Genomic DNA, 27,068 nt, shown 5'->3' with positions numbered 1-27,068 from the left:
TAGAGGAGGTAAGCCGGGCTGAATGCGGTCTGGGTGCTTTTTTGGAAAAGGAAATGATAGAAAGACGTGGAATATAACCTCCCGTGGCCCTGCACAGGACAGGCAGTGGGACCTTCGCCAGAGCCTTAGCACGCATCCTCTTTTCCTTCAAGCACCAAATTTGGACTACAAGGTGTTCTCTGCTGCCAGCTGTGAACAGCACAAGCACAGCTCTGTGCTCATAGCCATGACTCCTCCGCTTCACTGGTTCAATCGTCAGCAAGAAGGATTCTTTTGTACCACTTCTTCAGAACCCTATACTCATGGACGGCCTGGGCGTGGGCATCCGGCTCCTGCGCCAGACGATGGAGGAGGTTGTACGGCTCACCCATCTGAACATCTGGAGGTAAACTGATGTCCTGAGGGAGCCTCTGGTTACCCACAATGAAGTGGTTGAGCCGTTTTGTTCGCACACATAAGCCCAGTCTTTCCATGACATCCTGCAGTCGATCCAGGAGATTTCTCCTGCGCCACGATGAGACGGGCGTGACATTGAGCAGGTGCATGACAATGGTCTTCATGGTGTAGGTGGAAAAGCCGAAGCCCAGCGCAAGTCGGGTGAAGAACTGCAGGCATTTGAGGTGCAAGCTGTCAGGGGGGGCCTGCCTGGCAATGTGCTGGAAGAACTCAACCTCTGCTACAGCGTAAGACTCAGGCCAGATTGTGCTTGCTGTGTAGGCCTCTCTGGTCTGGCTGCTGACAAAGATGGCTGAGTCATCTCTCCGCACCCCGAACAGCACCTCAATCCTGATGCTTTCTGTGCCGTTGGTCGCTTTGAATTGGCAGGAGCGCGTGGAGGGCAGCAGCACTAAATGCCAGTTGTGTGACTGAGGCAAAGCCGGCCAGATTGCTCTCACCAGCTGGTAGAACCAGCGGGCAGTTTTCTGCACGTCGAGGTAGGAGCCGGTGCACAGGGTGTCCAGGAGGCTGGGATCCTGATTCCTCCTCAGCTCCTCCTCGGGGTGGTGCAGGAAGCACAGCATGTCCTCAGACTGCTGCTCCCTCGCGCAGGTGCACTCCAGCTGCACGCGGACACGGAATTTCTTCACCGGCCTCTGCCCTGCACTGTCCAGCTCCAGGTGGAAGCTGTGGCCTCGGGGAGGAGTCATGGGTATGAGCACGCGGTACACGACATCCTGCTCACGGGGACTCCAGCCTTCAAAAGCACTGCCCACCCCAATGGCTCGTTGCAGGCCTGGGTAGAAACTCTTTGCCAAGACATGGCAAAAGAAAAGGCTGTAGTTGTCCATGAGGTTAATTGTCCACTCACAGCCTCTCTGCAGGTTCTGTACAGGCCACTGGATGCGCTGCATTAAAACTCGTCCAACGCGATCGTCAAAATCGTCTTCTTCTTGGACTGCCATTGCCATATCATTGTTGTTTTCTGCAATTTCCGCCTCATTGACAGCTTCATTTCCAACATTGTCTTCTTCACTGGCAGCAGCATCGCCCACTTCCTCTTCATTTGCACCACGGTTTTCTTCTTCCTCCTCCTCTCTCCTCAGGCTGCTATTCCACACAATAAACCACAGGACCAAGATGTAGACCAGGAGCACAGCAACAGTTAAGAGTCGCAAGACGTGCACCGGCCTCTGGGTGACCCGTTCCACCTCCTGCTCCAGATGAAGTCTCTCCCATTCCAGATATTTTGCACGCACTTCCATGCGCAGACGTGTCTCCTCATCCAGTCCCTCAGTCACGGGCTGTGGGTACTGGATGAAGCTTTTCAAAAGTACAAAAAGGAATACCATGGGATCCATGGTCTGCAGGAGGAGGGAGAGAAGGCCGTCAGTGGGACGAGGAGGGAGGGATTTGCGGGTTGCTGCAAGGAGGGCAGGATCCTCAGGGATCCAGGGGCAGGAAGGACAAGGCCACAGCATGCAGGCAGCAAGGCCTGTCTCCCTGCCCCTGCAGCAGCAGCAGCAGCAGCACGCCTGTGGCCTGCCCAAGGCTCTTCCACGGGGAGCTGTCCCTACATGCAGAGGGAGAACCCAGCCCCAGGTGCAGCGTTTCTGCCCCAGCCCTTGTTCCCAGCCCAGCCCCCCTGCCACGTGTGCACTCACCGCTTGCCAGAGCAACACAGGGCCAGCGTTACCTGCTGGGGCCTTTTATGGCTGCCCCATTGTGACACGTTCCCCCTGATGTCACAGCATGTCACAGCATGTCACAACCCAGCCAGGCCAGCCCCACATTTCATCCCCACCTCCACTCAGGCACTCAGTGTAGCCTGAAGCAATCAAAGGCTGGATACACGCAAAGTGCACACCAAACCACACGTTAAGTTGTGGAAGAACTAGCGGTGTGGCTTTTGTGAGAACCTTCTAGGGAATTATAGTGGCAGCTTGAGCAGCTCTCGTGCTCACACAATTCACTGTGGAGTGGAAGATCTGACTCTGGTGGGTCCAAGTGTGTGGTACCACTAAAGGGCCTCTGTACCCTCACCGTTGTTTAAGAGGAGTGTCCACCCATCCTTGACTCTCTGGGCAGGAGGTGCCACATTCCTGAGCACACAGGACACGGAGAAGACACTGCTTTGTCAGTGTTTGTAGTTTTTGCTGCACCATTCTCTGACAGCAAAAGCTCACTCTGGGAGTCAGATCTAAAGATGAAGAGGCAATGGCAAGGAGCCTGGAACTAGAGACTCCTGTTACCACATGGACACTGAATGTTCTCTCTTTGTGAGAGAGTCTAATTCCTCTGGAAGTTTCACCCTGTGCAAAGGTGCCAATAAATGGCGTCTTGAGCAAATGCTTCCTCTTTTGAGTGTCTGTGCCTCACTTTGGTGGGGAATGCAGGCACCTGTACAAACTGCTTGTGGTCTGTTGACCTCGGCTGGACAGAGAGAGAAAATAAGGACCAAAGACTTGTGGGCTGAGACAAGAACAGAGAGATTGCTCAGGCTCATCTGGGGGAAAGCATATTTCATTTGCTACCAATCGAATCAGAGTGAGATAATGAAAACTAAAACCAAATTTCTTAAAATACCTTTACCAGCCCTCTCCCTTCTTCCTGGGCCCAGCTGATCACCGTGTCCAATGCTGTGAGCCAGGACTCACACAGCACTTGAGTAGTTCTCCATGCTGGGTTGCCTGACACAGCAGCCCTTACCTCCTGAACACCAGAGGTCTTAGTCAGCTACCAAAGGCAAGTGACCAGCTTCAGCATTTTCTTCACTCATGAATGTCAGCCCATTTCCTTGAGAGCTGATAGCTATCCACAGGAATTTGGCTTTGCAGACCTGAAATAACAAACTAATAAGTAGGAGGATCTCCGTGGAATACTTTAGTCCATGGATTTGATAATCTGGCATAAGATCACAGCATAAAAACCAAAATGACCTACGTTTGAAGACTGAATGTTCTGACCCATTATGAGGAATAGATATTTATAGGAGAACTGTAAGAAAGTGTAAAAAATACTGATCATTTAATGGTTTTAGCCGTAAACACAACAGGAAGTACAACCACAATCACATGGTAAGTAATTCCCATGGAAACTGATAATATTTTCCATTAAACTGGAATTTATTTTAGGCTATAATCTGCTTAAGGACACAGAATGCATAACACTGCAGCAAGATGCCATATGTAGAAAAAGAAAATGGCTGAACTGTGGGTATGACTGGGGTGTGGAGGAGGAAAGAACACACTGAGGACAGAGGACTCACCATAAGAAAGCCCTGTCCCAGCACATCATGTTACAGGGAGGAAATTTCCCTGCCCTCTGTTACCACTGGATCTCACTGCCTGGGTTTCCCTGCTGTTGACTGGGTAAATAATGCAGGTGGAAAACGTCAGCATGGCTCCTCCTTCCCTGGTCCTTGACTGCATCATGGATCTCTCCCAGCTCAGGAACAAAAAGTATTAATTAACTGCCTTACCAGACACACTGCCTTCATGTCTGCAAGGCTATGACCAGCCCACCCAAGCTTCCTTTCTATCCTCTGTGGCCAGGATCCACCTCCAGCCCAAACCAGGGCTGTCAGTCTGTGTTCCAGTGGCATTGCAGATTGCCCATTCCAGCTTGCCCAGCCCAGCCATGGGTCCCAAAAAGCCAAGCCCACCAGGAGACCCTGCCTGGCCTGGTCCCCACAGGCCTGCCTGGCTGAGCTGCACGATGATTTCCTGACTTTTTTCTGACAGAGAAGGTATAGGTTGGATATTAGGAAGAAATTTTTCACCAAAAGAATAATAAAGTACTGGAATGCTCTTCCCAGGGAGGTGGTAGAATCACCATCTCTGGATGTGTTTAAAAAGAGACTGGACATGGTACTTGGTGCTAGAGTCTAGTTGAGGTGTTATGGCATAGGTTGGACTCGATGATCTTAGAGGTCTCTTCCAACCTCATTCTGTGACTCCGTGATTCTGTGACTTGAACTCATCCTGTCTCATCACCATGACCTTGCTGTATGAACACTCAGCAGGGTTGGCTGAACCTGCTGAGAACCTCCAGGTCTGCCCTGCTCCCTGGATGGGGGCAGTGGGACAGAGACCACGATGTTAGCACACTCAGCTCCCAGCTCCCGGGCCCTGAGGGAGTGCCAGCCCTCACAGCACCCGACCACAAGGTTTGGAGGACCATGACAGCCACTTTCTGCCACCCCCCCTTGCCAGGGAACTGCACCCCAACCCACCACAGCCTCGGGCAGGCCAGTGGGTCTTGTTGCTGTAACTACTAGCCACAGGTTGGGTGGCAGTGGGGCAGTCCTGAGGGAACTGGACCAGCAGAAGTCCTGTCAATTTATGGGTTGTGGAGAAGTTCTTGTTAGCTGGATCTGCTGGTTTCCCACAACTGAAAGCTACAGAGATGAGGCCTCACTTCCATTTCTTCAGCTCCTTCTTGAGAAACAAATGCCATTGAATAGGTTTTTCTGGCCATATGGCCCCATAAGGGCTTGGGGACTCTAAAGAGGAGATGCTGCCAGCAGAAATTTGTTTTGATTTACAAGGACTTCTACTAACTTGCTTGGCAGTGTTCAAGGCCAGGTTGGGTGAGGCCCTGAGCATGGCTTTTCCTGATATAGTGGGTGGCTTCTTTGCCCACAGCAGGGCAAAAGATCCCCTGGAAGTAGATGATTTTTAAGGTCCTTTCCAACCCAAACCATTCTATGACTTCTATGATAACTTGCACCTGGGTGGGATGTATTCATGATCTCCTAATGGACAAAGGTAATGGTGGCTGGTTCACCAGGTACAGAGTTCCCATTTACCTTCCCAGCTATCTAGACAGGTTATCAGTGGGGTTATGAAGCAGCTGTGAGATGCCAGCATCAGCCTTTGGATGAGGGTGTTGTACCTACAGCAGCTCCCAGCACTTGGGAAGTGCTTGGTTTTCATGACTGGGGCGAATGGTGTCAAGTTAACCCAGTACCCAGACCCCTGTGGGAAAACTGAGCCAATAATAGTGCTGACACTCAGTAGCTATAACAAGCAGTACAGCTCTAGCAGCCTCCACCAAGAGCATGTTTTGCAGTTTTTAATCTAGGCAAAACAAGGAGAGGAGAACAGTCAATGCTAATTGAAAATACTCTTACCTTTACAAGGAATGACTTCAAGTAAAGCATTCCACTGAGTGAATTCCCCCTTCCTTTTTTCCTCAAAGCAACTTATCTGCAAACATCCTAGCAGTGAACTGTGTTTTCCTTCCCTTGTTCCCCGTGGAGGTGTCAACCTAAGTATGAACAAGATGTTGTGTGATAGGACACTCCCCTCACATTCAAACAATCTGTAGTGGTTATTAAAGTACACAGGCAGGCTATTAAAGATTCTTTGTATGAAGAAACAGAAACAGATAGAAAAGTTGATGTGTATTCCCTGTTCCAGAGCTAGAGAAAAAACAAGGTCACCAAACTTCCTTGCAGTCAAAGGTTTCTGGAGATGCAGTCACAAATAGGCCTTTTGGAGAGGGGCTAGAGGGAAACCCAACTTAGTATCTATATACAGGCTGGAGGAGACAGCATAAGAAGGATGAGGTTTCTTGGCATCTTACCTCCACAATCAAACCGCTGCAGCTGTCAACAATATTGAAATTCTCATGATCTTTCATGAGTTTCATGTTTTTTTCATCCATTTTCTTCTTGGATGAACTGAGGAAATAATCCAGTTGTATTATCTTCATGTCTATTGAGAATGATGAACACATGTTGTGTTTGTACTTGTAAAGGGCTTTATCTTATCTCAGGGGGCTGGGAAACTGAGAGACACAAAAGAATGAAACCATGGTTGTCCTTATTTTAGAGCAATAATTTAAATCTGAGTAAGAAGCACACCTTTGACGTGTAGCTTCAAAAGAAATTAAAGGAAACACGGCACATCCTGTTTCAACAAACCCTTTTCCAGTAACCCTAAGGAAGATCTTCAAACATGTAAGGGTTTCGGAAGCTGCTTACCTTCATTCACAGTCTTCCTGTTTTCCTCTAAGGTCAAACAGATTTATATGTGAAAGGACAACCTGCAGTTGACAGAGTGAAGCCATGTGCTGCTTCTTGTTTACACCAGTTCTGCAAAGTTAATCCCAGAGTCTCTGCCTTTTCTTGGTATTTTCAAACTCAAAAAGACCACAAAGACTTGAAGAGCAAGAATAGGTGGTACATTTAAAATGCTTTTTCAAAGGGTGGTTTGCTTCAGTGTGTTCTCATTATTAAAGCAGGGCATCTGCTGACATAAAAAAGAAATTGTACACAAAGAAATGAAAATGCTGGGAAATATAATGCAAGAAAATTAATGAATGTTAACAATGTCCATGCTGCAGCCAAGCTCAGACCTGTCTTCTGTCCATTCCAAAATCAACATCTTAATTCAAGGGCTTCCCTCTCTCACAAATTCTTCTCAGTGGCACCCAAATTCTTCTTGAAGCTAATGAGGGCAAGCTCTGACAGTTATGTAAATGACTTCTCAATGCATGAGAACCATCTTTCTGAAATCAGCAGAGGCTACATTGCTGTAGGAAACAGAGAATCAAAGTCACTTCAGTTGGAAAAGACCCTTAAGGTCATTGAGTCCAACCATTAACCCAGCACAGCCACCACTAACCTGTGTCCCTAAGCACCGTGTCTGATGACCTTAGAGGTCTTTTCCAACCTAAACAATTCTATGATTTTATGACTCCATGGATCTGATGGCATAGCTACTTTTTTATCCATCTAACTGTGCACCCAGTAGGAGTGTAATGTATTCCCTTGGATGCACTGCAGAGGAATTGCTGGCAGAAGAACCTGTTTGGATTTGGCACATATGCAACCCACAGCCATTTGCCTGTGTGTCCAAGGTTTTGCCCTGAGCTGTTGAGGCTCTGCAGGGCTGCATGACCCTGCCCTGTGCTGCAAGCAGACAAGTGAAGCCCAAAAGATCAGTCCAGCTGCATTTCCCTGAGGCTGCCCCTGAACATGGGGCAAGAAGGAGCTCCTGGGATCAGAGGCTTGCCCTGGAGTCCTGTTCTTGGACTCAGCAGGGCAAACAATGGTTTTCCAAGCAAACTCCCCTGTGAACCCCTTCCAGACTATCCTCACCTGTCCCCTGAGCCTTCTGAGTAGGAGATGGCCACCTGCCAGCTGCTCAAATCCTGACCCACTTTTCCTGAGAACTCAGCAAGGGAGAGTTTCACAGACAAGAGGAAATCCCTAAACAGCGTGCAGCCCAGAGAATGGAAAGTTTTTTCTTTGGGGGGGGTTGGGTTTATTGTGGTTCCCCCGCCCTGCTTCCAGCTTCCCAATGAATGCATCTGGCAGCTCACTGTCCCTGCCAGTGCAGGATCCCAGCGGAAACCAGAGCTGGGAGGGCTCTTCCTGCCCGGGGGAGGCTTCCCAGGAGTGTGAGGGATTTACAGTCACCACCTCTCGCTCCCCATCCCCTGCAGAGTTGCCCTGAAGGCCATGTGCAGTGGCAGGCTGCAGACAGCTTTGCTGGTGGCTGGCTATTTTGTCTACCTGCTGGTGGGTGCTGCTGTGTTCCAGGCCCTGGAGAGGACTGCTGAGAAGCAGGAGAAAATGGCAGCTGCCCAGATGAAGGAGGCTTTTCTGCAGAACTTCACACAGCTCACGGTGGCGGAGATGGAGCAGTTCATGCAGGTGAGTGGAAGTCCTTTCTCCCTCCTGTTTCCCCATTAGATGTTGTTTCCTACTCATCCTTGCTGCACAGGTAACTCTCACTGCTTTCCTTCTGATTGTAGCCACTTGGATGCTTCCAGCAAACCCCTGTCTGGTGTGAGCAGGTAGCTCACTCTGATGGTAAATACAGCTTGTGTAGCTGGACAAAACCTTGTGTGTGCTAGCTATTAAATATCCCCATCCCACAATATCATGGTTTTTTTGGGGTCTTGCCTCCTGTTGATTCTGCTTTTAGTGGGGCTGTGCTCTTACACAATGGGGTGGTATGGCAATAAAAATGAGGCTGTCTGAAATGAACAGGTGTGGCTGCCACTTGGAACAGTATCACAGATAGTGCAATATTGAAACAACAAGGAAAGGTCTGGATAGGAAAAAAAACCCAAACAAACCTCCAAATAGCTACAAGGAAGGTGGCATGATCAGAGTTTAGTTTTTGAAGAGGGTGGTATGATCAGTTTAGTTTTTGAGGATGCTGCAGAAGAGAAACAGGTTGCCTGGCCAGGGGAAAATATTTCTGTTCATGGCACAGGAAGATGAAGATGAATATGGCTGTCTCTTCAACTTGGGCATTTTAGAGCTCTATCTGCTGTAATGCAGGAGAAAATGAGGAGTTATAGCCTTGCTGGAAGCATTTCCACATGGGAAACTAATGAAGCTCTTAATGGGCCAGTTCACAAAATAAAGAAATGTGGGGAAGAACTGGTTTTTCTAAGAACCAGCAATTCAGCCCCAGTTTCACCCATGCATGCATGCTCTTCACTTGTTTTTTATGGGTAAGGAAGAAGGTAAAAAAAAAAAATAGAGAGCTTTTCAAGAAGGGAAGAAAAAAAAAAGATGAGCTTTTAAGACAAAGAAATCTTCATGCAAGGGCTTTGGAAGTTATTTTTGTTGCCCTCAATTTTCTGAGACACCAGCAAAAAACATAGTGAAGGGAGAAGCAGGGAGGAAGATTTTGCTGGTGCAATTTATTCCAGCATGTCTCCTGCTTCTGGCAGGGCTCTGTCCTGGATTTTATCTCAGTTGTTTCTGTACAAACCAGCCTGCCTTACAGATGTCCAGTCCACTGTTCTCTGTTTGCTAAGGACAGGGACAGCTGGATACTGTTTGTTTTTAAAATTTCCTTTTAACTTAAAAAATTAAAAAAAAAAAAAAAGAGAGAGAGAGTTAAAAAAATAATGGCACTTAGAATTAAAACCAAGGAAGAATATGAAAATGCATAAAGTGATAAATGATAGCACTGGAGAGGTATGGAAGAAATATTTAGTCAAGCCTTGTGTGGCAGGGCAGTCTCAACTCAACCCAAACTCAAACCATCTCTGACAGATGTTCCTCTAACCTCCTCTCAAAGGCAACTTTGCAAACATGTGTGCAAATGTGTAAATTTATCTATGTATATTCATGCATACAGTTTGGAGAAGAATGTGTATGTCAGGCTTTGCAAATCAATGGACTTTGTCTGAATTTAATTCTGTGACACTAATCAAAATACAGACTTGAAATGAAATGCTCAGTGTATCTCATGTGTACCCTGGCACAACTCACTGGTGCAGCCCTGGGAGGGATCAGAGCCACTGTTCATACAGGTGGGTGATCAGATCTTGGATCCACCACTGCCATCTCAACTGCAAGTCTAAATCCAGCAATCAGCCACCCCCATCTCTTAAACCAGTGCTCTGCCACATCCTAGTCACTCACAGGATCATGATTTTCCAAACTACTTGGCCTGAAAGAAACAAGGTCCTTGGTCACACTGAAAGAAGCAACTTCTCTCCAAACACCCACTAGAGCAGTCAGCACAAACAGGGCAGAAGTTGAACACCCAAACCCACTGGATAAGGGCTTCCCAACCTTGGAGGTGAAGGTGTGAATAGTGTCAGACAATCTCTGAAGTCAGGTGAGTGGTACTGACAGGAGAGGAGCAGCAGTTGGCTAACCTTTGTAATATTTTTGCACCAAGCACTTGAGAAAAGCAATCATGATGATACCAAACTTTGCTTTCTCTCCCAGAACCTGATTGAAGCCATTCAAAATGGAGTGTACCCTGTTGGAAATGAGTCACAGTTTGAAGAGAGCAACTGGGATTTCAGCAACTCCTTCTTCTTTGCAGGCACAGTTGTCTCCACAATAGGTAGGTCTAATGCTTTCCATTTAGGTGTGCTTGTGTGTGAGTGATGCTTATTATGTCTGGTTATTAGGACATGAATGGATAATACTTTCCAGAATAAAAACTCCAGCCCTTTGTTGTCATGGGTGGCAAGCAGGCATGGACTTAGTTCTAAGACCTTCCCAGGGCACAGTTCTACATGCTTTATTTTGGCTTGTCAAATATCAGTGGCCTTTCCTATTATTATCCACTTGTTTCTTCTTTTCAAATCACCTGTTATAATGTTCACTCTGCTAATATTTGTGGGTGGGAGATAAACTTCACTTTCCTGGAGATAAACTTCACTTTAAATCTGAGACTGCTGTAAAACATAAAAGATGTAAGGAAAGAAGTTAATCCTGATGGGGCTTGGGCAGTGTCTCCATAACCTGTTTTGAGCTGTTAATTCACATATTCAATTAGTAACATGCCAGGAGGAAAAAAAATGGGATGGGGTAAAGACAAATCCTGAGAATTTTACACTGCTGCTTCAGGCTGTTCTGACCTTTACAGGGCCTGCCTGCCCCTACCTGCTTTGTCCTTTCTTTCAAATGTATATCCCAAAAACTGCAGGCCTGTCAAACTTCAGGATAACATCCATACTGTTGGCACCTGCTTCACAGTCCTGCAGTGGAAGGCAAATCTGTGTTTTTACAGAGTGGTGCTGAGGCCTCACTCCCACCAGACCCTAAGCACATCTGATCTGTGAGTGTGACATGCCCCAAGGGCCCCAGTAGTGTCCCAGCACCATGGGAGCTGTGTAATTGCTGCCTGAACCCACAAGGAGATGTCCTGCTGTAGAAAGGGAGGGTTCTGACACCCATCACTGAAATTGGAATATTTCTACAACAGGGAGCACAAGACAGCTCATGCATTTGGAAATCCAGTAGCCCAAATATCACTCAGTTGTTTTGTCTTTTCACCCAAAGAAAACATTGCATTTTCTGAGTGATGGATGCCTTGACATGAACTGTGTATGGGAAATGCAGTTTCCCAGGGTCACTGATAGCATAAGGACATACACAAAGTTCAGTATTCTTGCACTCAGCCATGTACCTCATGGGGTCCAAGAGCCTTGAGACTAAAGGACATGTTTGGGGTTGTTCCACTACTTAGATAAATCCTCTCTTAGCAGGACCTTAAGGCAAATGTCTCTCTGGCAGCAATAAATCAGCCTCCAGCGAGGTCTGGGCTAATTAGCACCATCTATTCTAATGCACACTGCACTGCCTTGGGACTGGAGTCAGTATCTGGACACAGCAACTCACTGGGATGGAGCCAGGGAGCTCACTAACACACAGGCAGATCAACAAGAAGCTGGAGATGTGATCCTGACAGCCTGGGACTCCAGCTCTGATGTCTTCCAGATCCTCAGACTTCTATTTTCTGACTTTCCATGTATTTGTCACGAGACAGAACATGTTTCCCTTAATTACATCTTGATTGTGGCTTTGTTCCCACTAAGGCTGTGTTGGGAACACACAGTGCTTCTGTATTCCCCCAGACATGCAGGGTGAACCACTTCATCTTCTTACTGCCTTTTTCAGAGGAAAAAAGAGTGCATTTGGGCTGAGAAACACTAGCCACATCTTTTAGGGTCAAAGGCAGGCTGGACTGGAGTAAGGGTGAATATGACTGTGAATTGCTGCAGTTCTTTGGAATATCTCCTCTGACCCATCTCTTTTTTTATAGGTTATGGCACATTACATCCTAAAACTGCTGGGGGACAGATCTTTTGTGTGTTTTTTGCTCTTTTTGGAATCCCTCTGAACATTGTGTTTCTGCACCGTGTCGGTAAGATGCTCTCACTGCTCTGTAAAAAGCTGGGGAAGTTCCTGTACGAGAAAGGAATGAGAAAGGTAATTGGTTCTACTTACTCAGGCACAATTATATGCTCATTTCTAGTGCTTTTCTTAAGTTTCATGCTGCCTTATGTCCTCGATTGTATTTGCTTTTGTGCAGGGTTAGATGTTGTTCTAGGGCAGGAAAAGAGGCATTCTTCACTTGCAGAGCTAAGCAGACATGTCAGCCATAGAGGAGATATTCAGACTAAGGCATGCATTTTGTCTTCCCATCTAGATGGCAGAAATCCAGCCCCCTTCAGCAATCAATGGAGAGATGGGGCATCCCACCTCACTTTTTAAGACACTTATCTCAGGAGCCAACACCCTAGGGAAGTGCATGCCTCCCTTTAAAACCAGTAAGGGTGATTAAACATCACCTTGAGGCTGCAAAAAGCAGGTGAGCTGTGCAATGCTGTAAAAATTAGGTGAGGTGTAGAGGTTTCAATGGGTTTTAACTAAATGCATAGTGGGTTACCCCTCCTGATTACCCAGTCCTTTAGTCTCCCTCCACCCTTAGCTTTGACAGAAAAGAAGCATCAGGCTGAAGTTGTGCATTTGAGCCTGCTTGCTGAAAGATGAGGAGACACCTGTAACAAACTACAGACAGGATGTCTTCTGTCTGGTTTATGCCCCAATTTATTTTCAGCTCCTCCCCTTCTCTCAGTACTGCTGAGGAAGTGAGAACAGCTTTTCTGTGTCTCCTACTGTAATTCTCTTTCAGGATAAGGTATGATTGCTACAGATAGCCCTGTTCAGATTGCTGAATTCCCTGTCATATATGGCAAACTTAAACAGAAGAGAAGGCTCAATCAGATACAGATTCAAGCATGTGCCCAATACATGAAGATACAAAAAGTTATCCAGCAGTTGCCATTAATTTCCAGGCAATCTGGATTTGGAAAATTCTATACATAGAAACTATGTGTGTCTGGCTGATAAATCTCTACATATAACAAGTCTTCTTCTTTAGTCAAAGCTCCTTCATGACTGCTGGGAAGTAGAATGGTTTAAAAGTCACTGTCCAGGCTCTTCTTTATCAAGAGCTCATTAGTTTTTGGGGTTTTTGTTGGGCTTTTTTGGATTTTTTTTTTTTGTAGTGAGATATCCACTGGTTAGGAGCCAAGTTGTGGCATTGATGCAATGAGAAATAAAGTCAGTATTCAAGACTCTTGAAGATAGTACTGTCAGACATAGTGCAATTATTTTTTATTAAAAATACTCTTTTCCCAGGCAAATCTGAATTTAGGTGCCAACCCTAAATACCTAAAAACTAAAAATGAAGTTGTATGGTGATAAGTGGAAATGGTTTGACTCTGGTAAATGTCATTAGATAGGAATTTCTCAATAGTCACAGTCATTGATACAATCAGGTAAAAGACTACATCTTCCAGGGCCACAGTGGACATGCCACACTCATCACACCTGGCTTCCCACTGCTTCTAAGCAGGACTGAGGCATTTCCAGAGGAAAGCACTCAGTAGAAATCCTTCAGATCCTCCTGATCCCAGATAGCCACCCACTTTGGATAACCACGATTATATAGAGCTTATTTATGTCTCAAATCATGATTATAATTGAACTGGTTTATTTTTCAGAAGAAGATCAAATTTCTGACCCTTTTGTTCTTCCTGGCAACTGGGATCCTGGTTTTTCTGTGTTTGCCATCCGTGTTCTTCCAGATAACAGAGGGCTGGTCCTACAGTGAAGGAATTTACTTTGCATTTATCACCCTCAGCACCATTGGCTTTGGAGATTATGTTGTAGGTAAGGCTGATTCCAGAGAGGAAACACATCCAAACACCAGGATAATGACTGTAATTCCCATGGGTTGACTGAATGTACTGTAGAGACAAATCTGTCAAAAGTCTTTGCCTTGTACAGTTCTGGGGGGAAATGCTCACTTCTCTGGAGTTGTATGTGCTGATAAAAGTACCAAATCATCAAAATATAAGGAAATGAGATGCTTTGGGATGCAAAGAAAACAGTTATTTTGGTGAGGGAAGGGAAAGTGGAATTTTTATTGCCAAGAGTCAACAGTTTATGAAAGCTGCACACCAAGGTGTGTATCACTGCTTTAGCCATCTCAGATTTAGATTTCACAGTGTAAAGGGAAGAAATCATGTTTCAGAGTATATGACTTCACACAAGAGACTAAGAGGTGAAAATCCCAGTCATGGGAAATTGGGGAAATCTACCCACACTATTAGAAATGGGGCTTAAATATATACATCACTGCAAAAGTGGCCTTCTTTAGTCTCCTGAGTATCTCTGGAGGTTTTCTATCCTCAGAAGCCAGAGCTTAGGATTTCCCCTGAAGAAACACTGTTAAAGCTGCACTCAAGCATGCTGAACACTTCTCAAAACATTTCCATGGATCTGCTGGACGAAATACACTCCCCATGGAATAAGTTTCAAAAGGAACTGCAAAATAATTACCAGGAGCAAAATCAGTGTCCACAGAAGAAGCAGGAAACCAAACTCCATGGAGAACCCAAGATTTCTTTACAACAACCTGTCCTGCCATCATCTTGCCAGCCTGAACTTCTCCTCATCAGGGATATGCAAAGAAAACTGCACCTAATGCTTGCACCAATGCTGTCCCCACAGAGGGTCTGGAAGCCTCACACACCTTTCTGAGGGACAGACATCCACCACACAACAAACCCCAGGCTCTCAAGACTTGCAGAAGTGCTAGACAGGCCTTGGAGCCTCTCTGTGACTTGGAAGGATTTCTTACAAAAGGCTGATGACTTTGGCAGAGGGAGCCCACAAACTTTTCCAGGCACTGATGTGTCGCTGCTGACTGTAATTTCTCTAAATCTATTCCATGAAATAGTTTGCTGTACAGAATGGTGGGGAGGGGCTGGTGCCATGCAGGAGAAAAACTGAGCATCAAAATGTTGCTCTGTCTTTCCTTGTCCAAATCACAGGTGTGTTTTACAGTAATGGCAGCAAGTCACAGCCTGAAAACCAAGACTTCCACAGCACTCCTCTGCAGCCATATTACTTTCCAAAAGCAATTAATTGTATTTTAACTTTCTAATTGTTATTTAAAAATAACAGATAGGCCTCGTGGCTCTATGATTTCATCTTCATTAGGATGACTTAACTGGAGCTGAAATATTTTCCTGTGCCAGTATTTATCTTAATTGGCCTTAACAACAGTAATAAAATGTTGATAAGTTTAATGCTTCACATCTTCACAAAGAAATGAGCAGAATCAATGACTGCTCTGAGAATTATGCACTGAGAATTGCTTACAGATGATAAATGGTTTTGCACTGGCCAAGTGGAACAGAACAGGTTTGAGTTGATTTGCGTTTTAGTGATTCAAAACTGGTGTTTGGGGAAGGCAGACATGCTGGGAAGATGGCTCAGCCTGGGTTTAACTGTTGGGAATACATGTACATACAGGTGATACTCTAGGGTGAAACTCCCTGGGGGTTGTTAACTGAATATTTCCTGCTCAAGTCCAGTTTTGGGTTAACAGCACAAAGATGCTGCTTGGGGCTTTGCTAACCCCACATCATGAACTCCAGATAAGAGCACAACAATGAGATGCTTTGTACCAAGGCTGAGAATCCCTTTGCCAACTCAATGCCAGCAGCAGAAAATGAAACAGCTGTTGGATAGCTGTGCTTGGGGACAAGCCTGCCCACTGCTGCCCCATTTCCAGAGCTCTTGGGTAACAAAGAACAAAAATCTTGCCCATCAATTTGTGCAGTACAGAGCGCTGCAGGACTTGAAAAGAGTTGCCAGCACCCAGGCTCCTTCTGGGCAGGTTCACCACAAGGTTTGTGGTGGTGTCCCTGTCCATGCACATTGCTGTGTTATCAACTATGTCAAATCACCTCTGGAGCACTCCATAAGCAATATCACCAAGTGTTCCTGCAGATGCCAGGGCCACACCACCTTTACCATGATGATAATATTGTGTGGGGCCAAGCAAATGCTCTCTGAATGTTGGGGTCAAACAAAATGACCCATGCAGAACAGCAGGTGTGAGGTCCTGGCTGATGCTAAGAGGATCAGACTGCATGAAATAAGCTTTGGTCCACTGGTTTCCAACATAGAAAGTTCTGCTCTTGGCATGTGTCAGTAAATTCTCATCAGTCATGTAGTTTTTTAAATGGAGGAAGATCCTGAAGCCATTCAAAAGTGGGGTAGGAATTGCAGCTACTCTCTTTGTGTGCACACAGGTACCTGTAATTTAAGGGAACTATTTATTAGGTTATAATCACACTCTACAGAAATACAGGGAATTACAATTACCCAGATAATAATGGTTGTGTGGTTATAGTGGCCCACTGTGCTCTGCTTTTTGTGCTTTGGGAGTTTGGGTGCAATTCCAAGATAATACAATACAATTTAACACTACTTCCCACATTATTTCATTTACCTGTATGTGCAGCAGTTGAACTGGGATTGATATGTAGTAAGGGGGAAAAAATAACCTGCTCTGATGGTAATTCACCTCAATCACAGGATCATGGAATCACAGAATGATTCACTTCAATTCCAGTGTGTCATTTGGCAGGCCAGCATATTTGTATCATGTTTATTGCATATATCAGTTCATTGCAACAAAAAGAGAATTGCCCAGCCTTAACCTAATGCTCTGGACCTGAGAGTCTCCATTACAGCAAAAAAGTCATTTTAAAGTGCTCAATATAAAACATACTGATGAATTCATTAGGCTGTTCCACTTTACACTGGCAAGGCAATTTTAACTTTTTAATTTTCTCCTTCTTTCTCCCCCCTATCTTCAGGCAAACAGTCTGACAGGAAATACTTTTCCTACTATCGAGTGCTTGTGGCCATTTGGATTCTTTTTGGCCTTGCCTGGATTGCTCTGCTGTTTAATTTATTGACAACAGTACTAGAAGATACTGAAAAAATAATTGTCAAGGATCTCCAGCAAATTGGAAAGGTGAGTAAGGACAATGTAGGAAGCCAGCAAAGAAGATGCTGGCCTGTTCAATTTATTCCAGAAGAAGAACCACTACCACCACGTGCTGGAGGGGATGCAATGAAAATGGAGTCATTAACAGCAGATTCTGAACACACAAAAAATGAAAAAAAGTGTTTAGCAAAACTATTGCCATAACATGTTGAGAATTGAACTCTTCATTGGAGAATTGCTAGTTAATTATTCTAAAGACATTCCCATAGTAATAAAATTTCTCCTACCTTTTGCTGAGATAAGACCTTTTAGAACTCAAGACTTATAATTACACAAAGCCTGGATATTAATGGTAAGAAATTTGCTCCTCAGTGTGCAGCTAGGTTGTGCTAACAGCGTGAGAAGTGCACTTGCTTTACAAGGTGTTTTTAAGGTGCTTTCACAAAAATGCAGAGGAGGGGCATGGAAGAGCTTGCTGGTTCTGCTTGGATTTTGCAGCTTGCAAGAAGTCATGTCTCTTCCAGGAACTGACATGCACAAGCTTTTCTGACATTGCATAGGATTTTTGGAAGAAGAAATAAGGGTATATAACTTAATAGATGCCTGACTTGAGCCATCATATTGGATAAGGTGTTATGGTCTGAAAGACATGTTTAAATGACAAGACCTGAGCTCAGTTCAGAGACACTTGAAGCATCTAATGGGCAGGGTTATGAAAAGGTTAGCATGTTAGAAATGATTGATTCTACCTCTTCCTCTTTTATAATAAGATGAATAAAGGCAATTTCAGCTTTTATCCCTGTGGCTCTGAAAAACCTTTCTGAGGGTGTTTATAAAAAACACATCAACCCATGTCTTTAATTCAATTTTTTATAATAGTTTTATTCTGTAAGTTTTTCATAAGAACAGAGACCAGTTTGAAGGGAGGAGTCCTTGCTGCTGTGTTTTGATTTCATAGGAACTGTGAAGCCATTTAGCAATGATCCTGTGGTGCTGTTGCTCCCCAAGGGTGATTGGTGTCTAAGCCTTCAACCAGGTGAAAAAAAAAGGATGTCAGGTCTAGGAATGGTTTTTCAGACATGCTATCTGGCCTGTGGGGCACTTCTGGGTAACCCTTCAAAGGGTTTATCTATGTGTCACAGGCCTTCTGTGTGCCAAAAATGCATGGAAACCCAGCCCTGAAGAGCTGGCAAAGCAGCTGGGGTAGACACAGCCATAGAGGTGAAACATCCCATGTGTGTTTGTGGTCACACCAAAAGTCAGTCCAGCCCAACACCTCCTCTGACCATGCCCAATGTGTCCCCCAGCAGTGACAGGGGGACAGGATCAGGCAGCTCTGCCATGCCCCAGCACAGGGGCCAAGCCCTCTGCCAGCCTGGCACAAGGCTGCCCATGCAGGAGGTGGGGTCTGTACATCAAATTCCATGAACTTGCCCAAATGCTGAGCTCACATCATGAACTCAGCACCCCCCAAGGCAGTGGATGGGTTCAGTGCACCAAGTCCTCCCTCTGACAGGGCTGAACCTGTCACTTGACAGGTTGCTGTGAGCCCCTCAAGCTCCTGTTTTGTCAGACTGAATAATTGTTTTTTGCTCACCCTCTGGGTGTTACTTACAGCATGACCAGCCCATGCCAGAGTTATTCCTGTATGAAAGGGAGAATAAGTTACAGCTATAAAGCAATTTCAGGGCATAAAGATGCAGTCAGCCTTGAAGCTGCATTCATAACTATCTCAGTCAAACAGAGTCATGCTTCTTGCCAAAGCAATTCTGCTGGTTCAAGACCTGGCATGTAGACCTGGCCAAACATGTACTTTTTTCCCTCCAGAAATTATTTTCCAGTGTTACTCTCAAGGCTGACTTCTCACCTCATATGTCTCACTGTCAGTAAACGTTTTTGAGGCAGCAGGAGCAAAATCTGACTGAAATCAAAGGAGGGTAGCAGGCACCAGAGCCAGGCAGAGAAAGCAGCTGGATGCTCCCAGGCAGGGATCTCTTCACCTCTCTGTTTTCCCCTCTCACTGAACATTAACCCACATGATTATTTTCCAGGCATCATTCTATTCCCTTTTTTTCCTTTTTTTTTCCCCCCAGCCCTTCCCAGAAGGATCATTAACCCCACTCCCAATCTAATGCAGGCACTGTCAGGGCTGGTTTAGGGGCTGTGATGGTCCTGCCTTGGGGTGCAGTATTCATTTTGCACAGCCTCTCATTGTTCCTTCCATGCCAGTTCCTGGTGTCTGCAATGAAGGGTTTCTTCAACTTCTTCCCACTACTCCTTGTTGTGACAAATAACACAACTCAGCCCTGGAACAGGCTGCAGATGTCCCATTGTAACACAGAGTAACCAAAGATGCTTTTTTTAGACATTTCAGGAAGGGCAAGAGGGACATCCCATGGCCTCTGAGTGTAATCAGCAAGCACAGAGCCAGGCAGTGCCTCTTGGAGCAAAACTGGGCAAATTCTTCTTCCTTTGCCCTGGTGGGTGTTTACAATGAGCCTTGAAACCCAAGCACTTCCCGCTTCCAGGAGCCCATCTGTCCTGGGTAGTCATTGCCATAGGGTGCAGGCATTTTAACTCATTCCTCCTGCCATACTCCAGGGTGAGGATGTGGCCCAGAGGGACTGAAAAAGGCACCCAAAGCCAGAGGATCCAGGAAACATTAGCCAGGAATGGCCATGGTGGGGCTGTCCACCTTCAGGCAGCAAGAACTGAGGTGTCCCTTCAACTGGAGATGCCAGCCTGGGAGAACAGAAAACACATCCATTAAAAAAAATATTAAACCTAAAATATAGAAATATAGAAATATAGAAATATAGAAATAAAACCCCTCAGGAGGAGCTCAGCTGCTCTGAGAAAGAAGGCTGCCCGTTCATAAATCCTCACCCCTGCAGAGCTTTTTGGAGAAGGGTCTTAGCTTTGCTCCTTGTGCCCTCCAGTGGCTGTGTGCTGCAGACCCTTTCCCTTCAAACCCCTGCCAGCTCTGGGGAACCTTTCTCCACCTCCTGCTGTTCCAGCTCTGTTTTGTCAGTGGGAACCAGAGGACACTGCCCTGTATTTTTATCCAGTTCACACGAGTTTGAAAAAGGCTAAAAAATGCCCCGTTCTCCAGAAAGAGATGGGGATGAGCATCTCAGCCTGGTACAGCCAAGGTCCCTGCCTGATGCCCACACTGAGACAGCTCTGTGGAGGCCAGCTGGGGATGTGGTGGCTTTCTGCCAGCAAACCATCACGAGAAGGTTGTGACATCTTCCATCACAAGAAGGATCCTCATGGGCAGCACACACGGTGCTGATGGTGGGGAGCGCTCCCATCACACGCCCCATGCACAAAATCTGTTTCAGGGTCGAGGCACACATTCCCACCCCCTGTCCCACAAGGGAAAGGGATTGGTCTGGAAAAAAATGTGCAAAAAGGCAAATTTGGGTGCAGGATCTGGGGCCTGGAGGGGCTGGCCCCCTCTGCAGCAGCCTGGAGGGCAGGCAGTGCCTCATGCAGCACCAGGGGTGGAGATAGGAGCTGCAGATATGTGGAAGGAAGAACCAACACCAAAGGGTGTGTGGTCCTCTCTGCTGGGAAAGGCAAGGGGAAAGCCTGGGAAAGCTGCAAGCCAGGGTGGGAGAACTTTTTGGATGTGATGTTGTTCCTCGTTCTTAAGCTGAATGATAAATCTGTCTCCAAAAGGGCTTAGGCACCGTGACAAATCTCTCCAGGGCTGGAGCAAGCAGCCTTTTCCAGCATTATCATCCTCAGAGCATTGCACAACAGCAGCAGAAATTGTCCTGACATCACCCTTGGAAGGGGGAATTGTTGATTCCTGTGCAGGTAACAGGGCCCCAGAGAAAATTCAGTGTATCCCAAACTCATGCGTCAGACCTCTGGCTCTCTCAGCCAGGACCAGGTGTCCTGGTATTGTTTACTGATAAACTAGACACAGACAGTGGTTCTGTACTTGTTGAGGTAAAAAATAGACTTGAATTGAGAGCAGAATTAGAGCGGAGATTCTACTCCACATCTGGAGATTTAAAATAATCCCAAAATTTTTAATTCATGAGTATAAGCCAGGCTTTGCTGTTCTTCTGCACGTCCTCCTTGCCCAAGGGACAGAAACCAGGAATAAATCCGTTCCAAAATCCCTGTTCTGCCAAGTGACAGTGTGACAGAAATCCTCTGGAGACCGAGCAGAAGGGTTCTCCACTGGCAGGTCTGTACAGCCTGCAGCCTTTTCTGGGAGGTGCTCAAAGCTCTCCCTGTGACCCATTCCCACTGTGCCACACAGGGGAATCCAATTTTCACAGAGCAGCCTCCTGTGCCACTGCCAGCTCTCCCACTGCAGCTTGTTTTCAAAGGGGAAACATTTCCAAGGCGAGCCAAATACTTTCCAATACATTAAACCAGTTGCTGAAAATCTCCAGGAGTAGGATTGTGAAATATATTATCTGGGATTAAATGGCAGCAGCATGTTCCTGCATTCAGTCTGTGCTGCTCCTCATACATCACCAACATCTTTGCTGCCAGCTAGGAAACAGTGTGCACTTCTGCACTTGAAACCAAGGAAAAGCCATGAGGAATTATTTTTTCCCCTCAGAAATTCAATTGCCTCCAGAGAGAACAGGAGAAACTACACTTTGATCTGTCTTTAATTAGTATATGGGCTGTTAGGGATCGTTTGAGGTCTCCCTCAATTAATAGCCAGTTCATTTGGAGAAATTTTTTTTTTTCTGGAAGCAGAGGCACTGCTCAAAACAGTGGAACACCTTGGCTAATGTAACATCACACAGCCAGTGGGATATTTTTTTTTTACAGCAATTGCTAAGCATGGGCCACACACATGCTGTTTTCCACTCTGTCACACTTGGACTTGTGCTTTCTTGCCTGTCTCGTGACCAAAAGGCTGGATCCAGCTCAGAACTGGTTTAACAAACGTAACTAATCCCTCTGCAAAGGCTTGCTTGTAATCCATCCCTCATGATCACACCCAAAGAAACAAAAACCCCAGGTTTTGGTGCCAGCCAAGTCCCTCATACCATTCCAGTAGGATTCAAAGTGGTGTTGAACACAGGTTTGACACCAGATCTCACACTGTGGGGAAAGGGAATCCTTGGGGATCCCTCACATGAATGTCTGGGGAATGTGTGATGAGATGTCTGAGCACCAGCCTGGGCAGCACTGACTTTACTACGTCACAGCAAAGTCAACATTTAGCCCTTCTGGGGATAAAAGGTTGGGGGCAAGTAAAAATGCTGCCTCCAGAGAGCCCTGTCCGTGCTCCTGCACCCCTGCAGCCAGTCTCACCTCCAACCCAGAGCAGGAACTCAAATCTGCTCAGAAAATTCAGCATTTACTATCATGAGTGGTTCTGGACTCAATTAGGGTAATTCTCAGCCATGGGTTTGGAAAAACTCATTATGCTGAGTTAAAATTAGGGCAATTATTGCATCCATTTGATTACCAGACATGATTTAGGAGATGTGTCTCTTGAATAAACACTTTCCAAATTTTTCTTTCAATTACTCTTATATTTGTGGTTGGAAACTACATATGTACTTTGTGGTGTGATGCTGAAGCATGAAATAATACATCCCCAGAAAGAGAGATACCCTGATAAGCAGAACAATAATAATAACAAGTGTGAGTCATTGAAAAATGAAGGGAGGCACAATTTACAATTTAAGCTGATGGCTTCTTTGAGAGGGATTAGGCAGAAAGATACTGATGTTCTCAAACAACAAATGTGGTTTGAGGTGAATCCAGCTTCTCAAAGTAAAAGATGACTGTTCATCTTTTGGCATGGAGAAAATCATTCATTAAGACCAGAAAAGAGCATAAGTCAGAATTTGTGCTGAAAGTCCCCAGCAATCACTGTTCCCTTCATTGAAATGACTCATTGAATGCTTTAAGATCAAGGACAAGGTCTTAAATTTAAAATGGTTTCGGAGATTTACTGGAAACCAAGGAGGAAACCTAAGCAGGTTTCATCTGTCTATTCTCAGCTTCAAAAGTCCAGGCATTAATCTCAAAATAAAATATGCACTGCCTGAGAATTAGAAAGATGCAAGAGGCCCAGTATGGGCACCTTCCAGTTGCTGGAAACCAATTCTCCTCATCCAAGCAGCCTGGCTCTTCACAAAGCATGCAGGTGCTCTTCAGTGACACTGCTGTGCAAGTCTGTCACAAATCAATGCTGGGGCTGGGGCCTGTATATTGCCCCAAATTAGCTATAAATCAATTAGAGGCCAATGCCAATCTCTGCAGAACTTCAGCCAGTTTCCCAACTGACAATATAAAAGTCTAACAGATAAATTTTTTTAATATTTTTTTTTCCTTTCTTTCCTGATTTCTTTCTTCCTTACAACCTTCAGGTTAGTGATGGGATGAAGGATGGGTACAGCAGAGCTCACTGCAGTCCCAGAAATGCATGGGCAGCTCCTGGAGAGCATGGCCCAGCAACAAGGCCTACAAAGTGCTTAAAGGCTGAATGGAATGCCAACAGTGGCAGCACAGCTGGGTGATGCCAAATAGCCAAAACTTGGCAGGGGGAAGCAAAAAAGAGGAATTTCCAGCAGTGGTTGCAAAAGTCTATTCCTCGCTTGCAGCAGGTCTCTGAGCAGCAGCCTGAACACAATCTGCCCACACTTTTTGCTCAAACATGGGTCATTTTTTGGGCTGGGGTTTGGTAACAACACTTCTCAGTCATCATCTCACAGGTGTCTGTAGGGGCTCAGCCTGCCTTGGCAAACCAAGCAGTGAAGATGGAAAACATCCTCTAGGGGTGTCGAGGGAGAAGCACAATTTTTGGTGCGTGAAATTTGCATGTTAACATTTGTAGTAGTGAACAGTGCTCAACCCTACTGGAGTGGAAGGCTTTGGTGTGGCAGCCAGGGTGCCTTCCAGCTACTCTGCTGGGAAGTTAAAACATGACAGGAACTTTCCATCGAGACCCCTGCTTTGGCACAGGGTTTTCTCAGTGAGTATAGCTCAAGGACAAAATCAGAGAATGGCAAATTCATGCTCAAACCCCCAAAGCCCACAATTACTTCACACATGCCAAAAAGCAGAGCAGTGAGTTACAGAAATGAGAAATGTGTTCACTCCCCCACCAAGGCCATCTGTTTTACGTGGTGACAGCAGGGTGAGGAGAGGTGGCATAAAGAAGGACAGGCAGAGCACTGTCCCCTCTGGGATTTTGGATAGTGGCTGATTTTTGGGATCAGCCTACACGATAGGTAAACTGCCTTTTGCACAGGTGTCCATCAGCTGAGACAGAAAGTGTGTTGTGGTTGTAGATGGATTTTTTACATGTTCATGGAGGGACAGGACAAGGGGAAATGGGCTTCAAACTGACAGAGGGCAGGGTTAGGTTAGATATTAGAAAGAAATTCTCCCCTGATAGTGTGTTGAGGTCCTGGCACAGTTGCCCAGAGGAGCTGTGAGTGCCCCATCCCAGCCCTTCTCCAGGCCAAGCTGGATGGATGGGGCTTGGAGCAACCTGGCCTAGTGGGTGTCCCTGCCCATGGCAGGGCTTTGGAACAAGATGGTCTTTTAGACCCTTCCTAATCCAAATCATTCTGTGTTTCTAGGATTCTGTAAAGTCCCTGTGCACACACACGACAGAGCCTCCAGATGTCACCATCAACCCAAGCAAGAAAGAGGCACAGCACAAACCGAGCAGAAAAACTCCACTCACAGACTTCTTCAGTCCCTGCTCCCCTACCTGGGACAGACAGACAGACAGACAGACAGACAGACAGACAGACAGGAGGGCTTCCAGTCCACCTGGATAAAGTGCTTGAATCACAGACAAAATCAACGAATGTGGTTATAGCTGTGCATGAAAGCATTTTGTGTGCACATTATGCTGATGTGGACCACATGGCTGCTTCCCTATGTGTAGGTGCTCATTACTTTTACATATATACATATATAAAATCACCTATGTGTGTATATACATATATATGTATATAAAGTTATATATATAACTTCTTAACTTTTGGGTTGAAGAATCACAGGTTCTTTGCCAACAACTTTACCTGAAGGCGTGTTCTCCAGTGCCTTTTCTAACCATATACATATTCATCTCTTCCAGTACACATTCCTGTGTCCCATCCTGCTGATGAGCTGAGAAATGGAGCAATCAGCCCTGTATAAAGGATCTGAGAGCATAGGCACAGGTGTTCCCAGAGAAAGAAGACCCTCAAGTCTGTGTAGTAAGGTCAGTGTTGACTTTTCAAGGAATTGGTCGTCTCCTCTGTTTCCCTCGGGTTGTTAAGTTCGTTTTATGGCTCTCTTTCAGCAATCTAAATTTGCCTGTTAAGAAAAAAAAAAAAGCCTTAAAAAATCCCAACTCTGCCTCTTCTTCCCTTGAACTCTGCCCTCTCCTTACTGCCCACAGGATTAAGTGCGTTCAAGGGCACTTTATGGAGAAGAAAAAGGCCCTCAGCTCTGCTCAAGGCTGGCATTTACATTGTGCCTGTCACAGCGTGGAGCTGTGATGCAGAATAAAGTCACAAGCAGTGAGGGAGCAGAGGTGTGGGACCCAAGGGCCACTGCTGGTCACCTTTGCAAGGCTGCAGAGAGGGGTGCAGGGTGGCAGAGCAGCCTCCAACCCCACCTTGGACCTGCAGAAAACTGGGGGTGATGCCAAATAGCCATTCGGGGGCTGTTTGTTTAAACACACCCTTCCCCCTGAAGATGACATTTATAAAAATACCACAGAAGGAAATGCCAGACTGGGTTGGGGAATGCTTGTAGGGTACAGAGGTGTTGTTTTTACATGAAAAGACCCTCAGGGTTCTCCTGCACCGAAGTTTTCATCCCCACAAAGTTTGAGCAGGGCCTGGAGGGATGGTGACATGGAAGATTAATGGATCTCTCCCTGCCATAGGTTGTCAGTTAAGTCAAGCACTGCTAATGCAGGATGCTGTCCCGAGACCTCTGTTAGCCCGATGACAAAGCTTTTTTTAAGTCCTCTGTGTAAAAGGCATAATCCTTGTATGCCAATGGATCATATCCTCGAGATCCCTAGGGAGCAAGGCAAATGTGGAAAGAAAGGGAAAGGAAATCCCTTATTTCATAATGGTGCAAACAGACATGTCAGGAGAATTACATCAATATGCAGCACATGTGAAATTTAATACTCCTCCTAATGCATTTAGATGAGGCAAAACGTAAAGTCTGTACTGCCTCTGGGAATAATTCTGGTAGGAAGCTTTCACCACCAGGAACCAAGGTCTTTCTACTTACTCTGGAATTTGAGCCTTTGTTTTCAAAGCCTTCCTGAGAGACTTCAAAATCAAGTTTGTTACGTGTACGTTGCTCTTTGAAGATCTGTCTTCCAGAGTGAAACACCAGTGCTCTTCCCAGCCATGCTAGTGTAAATGAAGAGCAGCAGGGTTGAAAATCAGTCAAATATTCACAAGGGCCCATCCAACCTGCCAAAGAAGAGAGGCTTTGCATTGCAGAAAACCAAGATAAGCACACACAACAGAGCCCTTATCCTTTGCCTGGTATCAGCTGGCATTGCTGCAAGAGTCCATCAGACCTGCATGGATTTCCACCAGCTTTGACTGTGGCCCACAAGGCTCTCAAAGGCTTATAAAAACAATATTTGCTTCGGAGTCCTTGCAGACAGGAGGAGACTGAAGTCTTCTCGCTGGTTTCCCTCCCTTTTATCAAACCATGGATATAGAATTCAGCAAAGGATACAGCTCAGATGTGGCTTGAATTCAGACAAGTGACTTGAAGTGATGATTTCCCCCCTACCAGGCTGCAGATGATCGATGTATTATGCATGAAAATAGTGCCAGGCACAGATGGGGTGGGAGTAGAAGGTGTGAGTTGATAATGACAGCAGCCAAGTTCTGCTAGAAAAGACTCTACAACACGCTTGCATGTTGGGCAAAAAAAAGGATGCAACATGCATGAAAGGCTAGCCATGGTTTAAAGGGTCAAACAGATTAATTACAGTCAAAACTAAGATTTATGCAAAGATTTGAGTGGCATGGTTGCCAGAGGAACAGGGGATTAGCCTTGATG

General features: G+C 45.8%; 1 protein-coding gene across 1 annotated transcript; it reads left to right on the top strand.

Annotated features, from left to right (window-relative positions):
- Positions 1–7,847: 7,847 nt before the first annotated feature.
- On the top strand, positions 7,848–17,733 carry LOC311154572 (potassium channel, subfamily K, member 16-like). The gene is given in 6 exon segments (XM_084207196.1): positions 7,848–8,104; positions 10,151–10,271; positions 11,979–12,145; positions 13,726–13,894; positions 16,900–17,208; positions 17,211–17,733. Coding segments are annotated over 6 exon segments (996 nt in total). The 5' UTR covers positions 7,848–7,909; the 3' UTR covers positions 17,246–17,733.
- Positions 17,734–27,068: the final 9,335 nt, after the last annotated feature.

This window comes from Fringilla coelebs, assembly GCF_963513975.1.
Source record: "Fringilla coelebs genome assembly, chromosome: 6".
Classification (NCBI taxonomy): domain Eukaryota; kingdom Metazoa; phylum Chordata; class Aves; order Passeriformes; family Fringillidae; genus Fringilla; species Fringilla coelebs.
The sequence above is the reverse complement of the archived record's forward strand: the minus strand, read 5'-3'. Positions and strand labels throughout refer to the sequence as shown.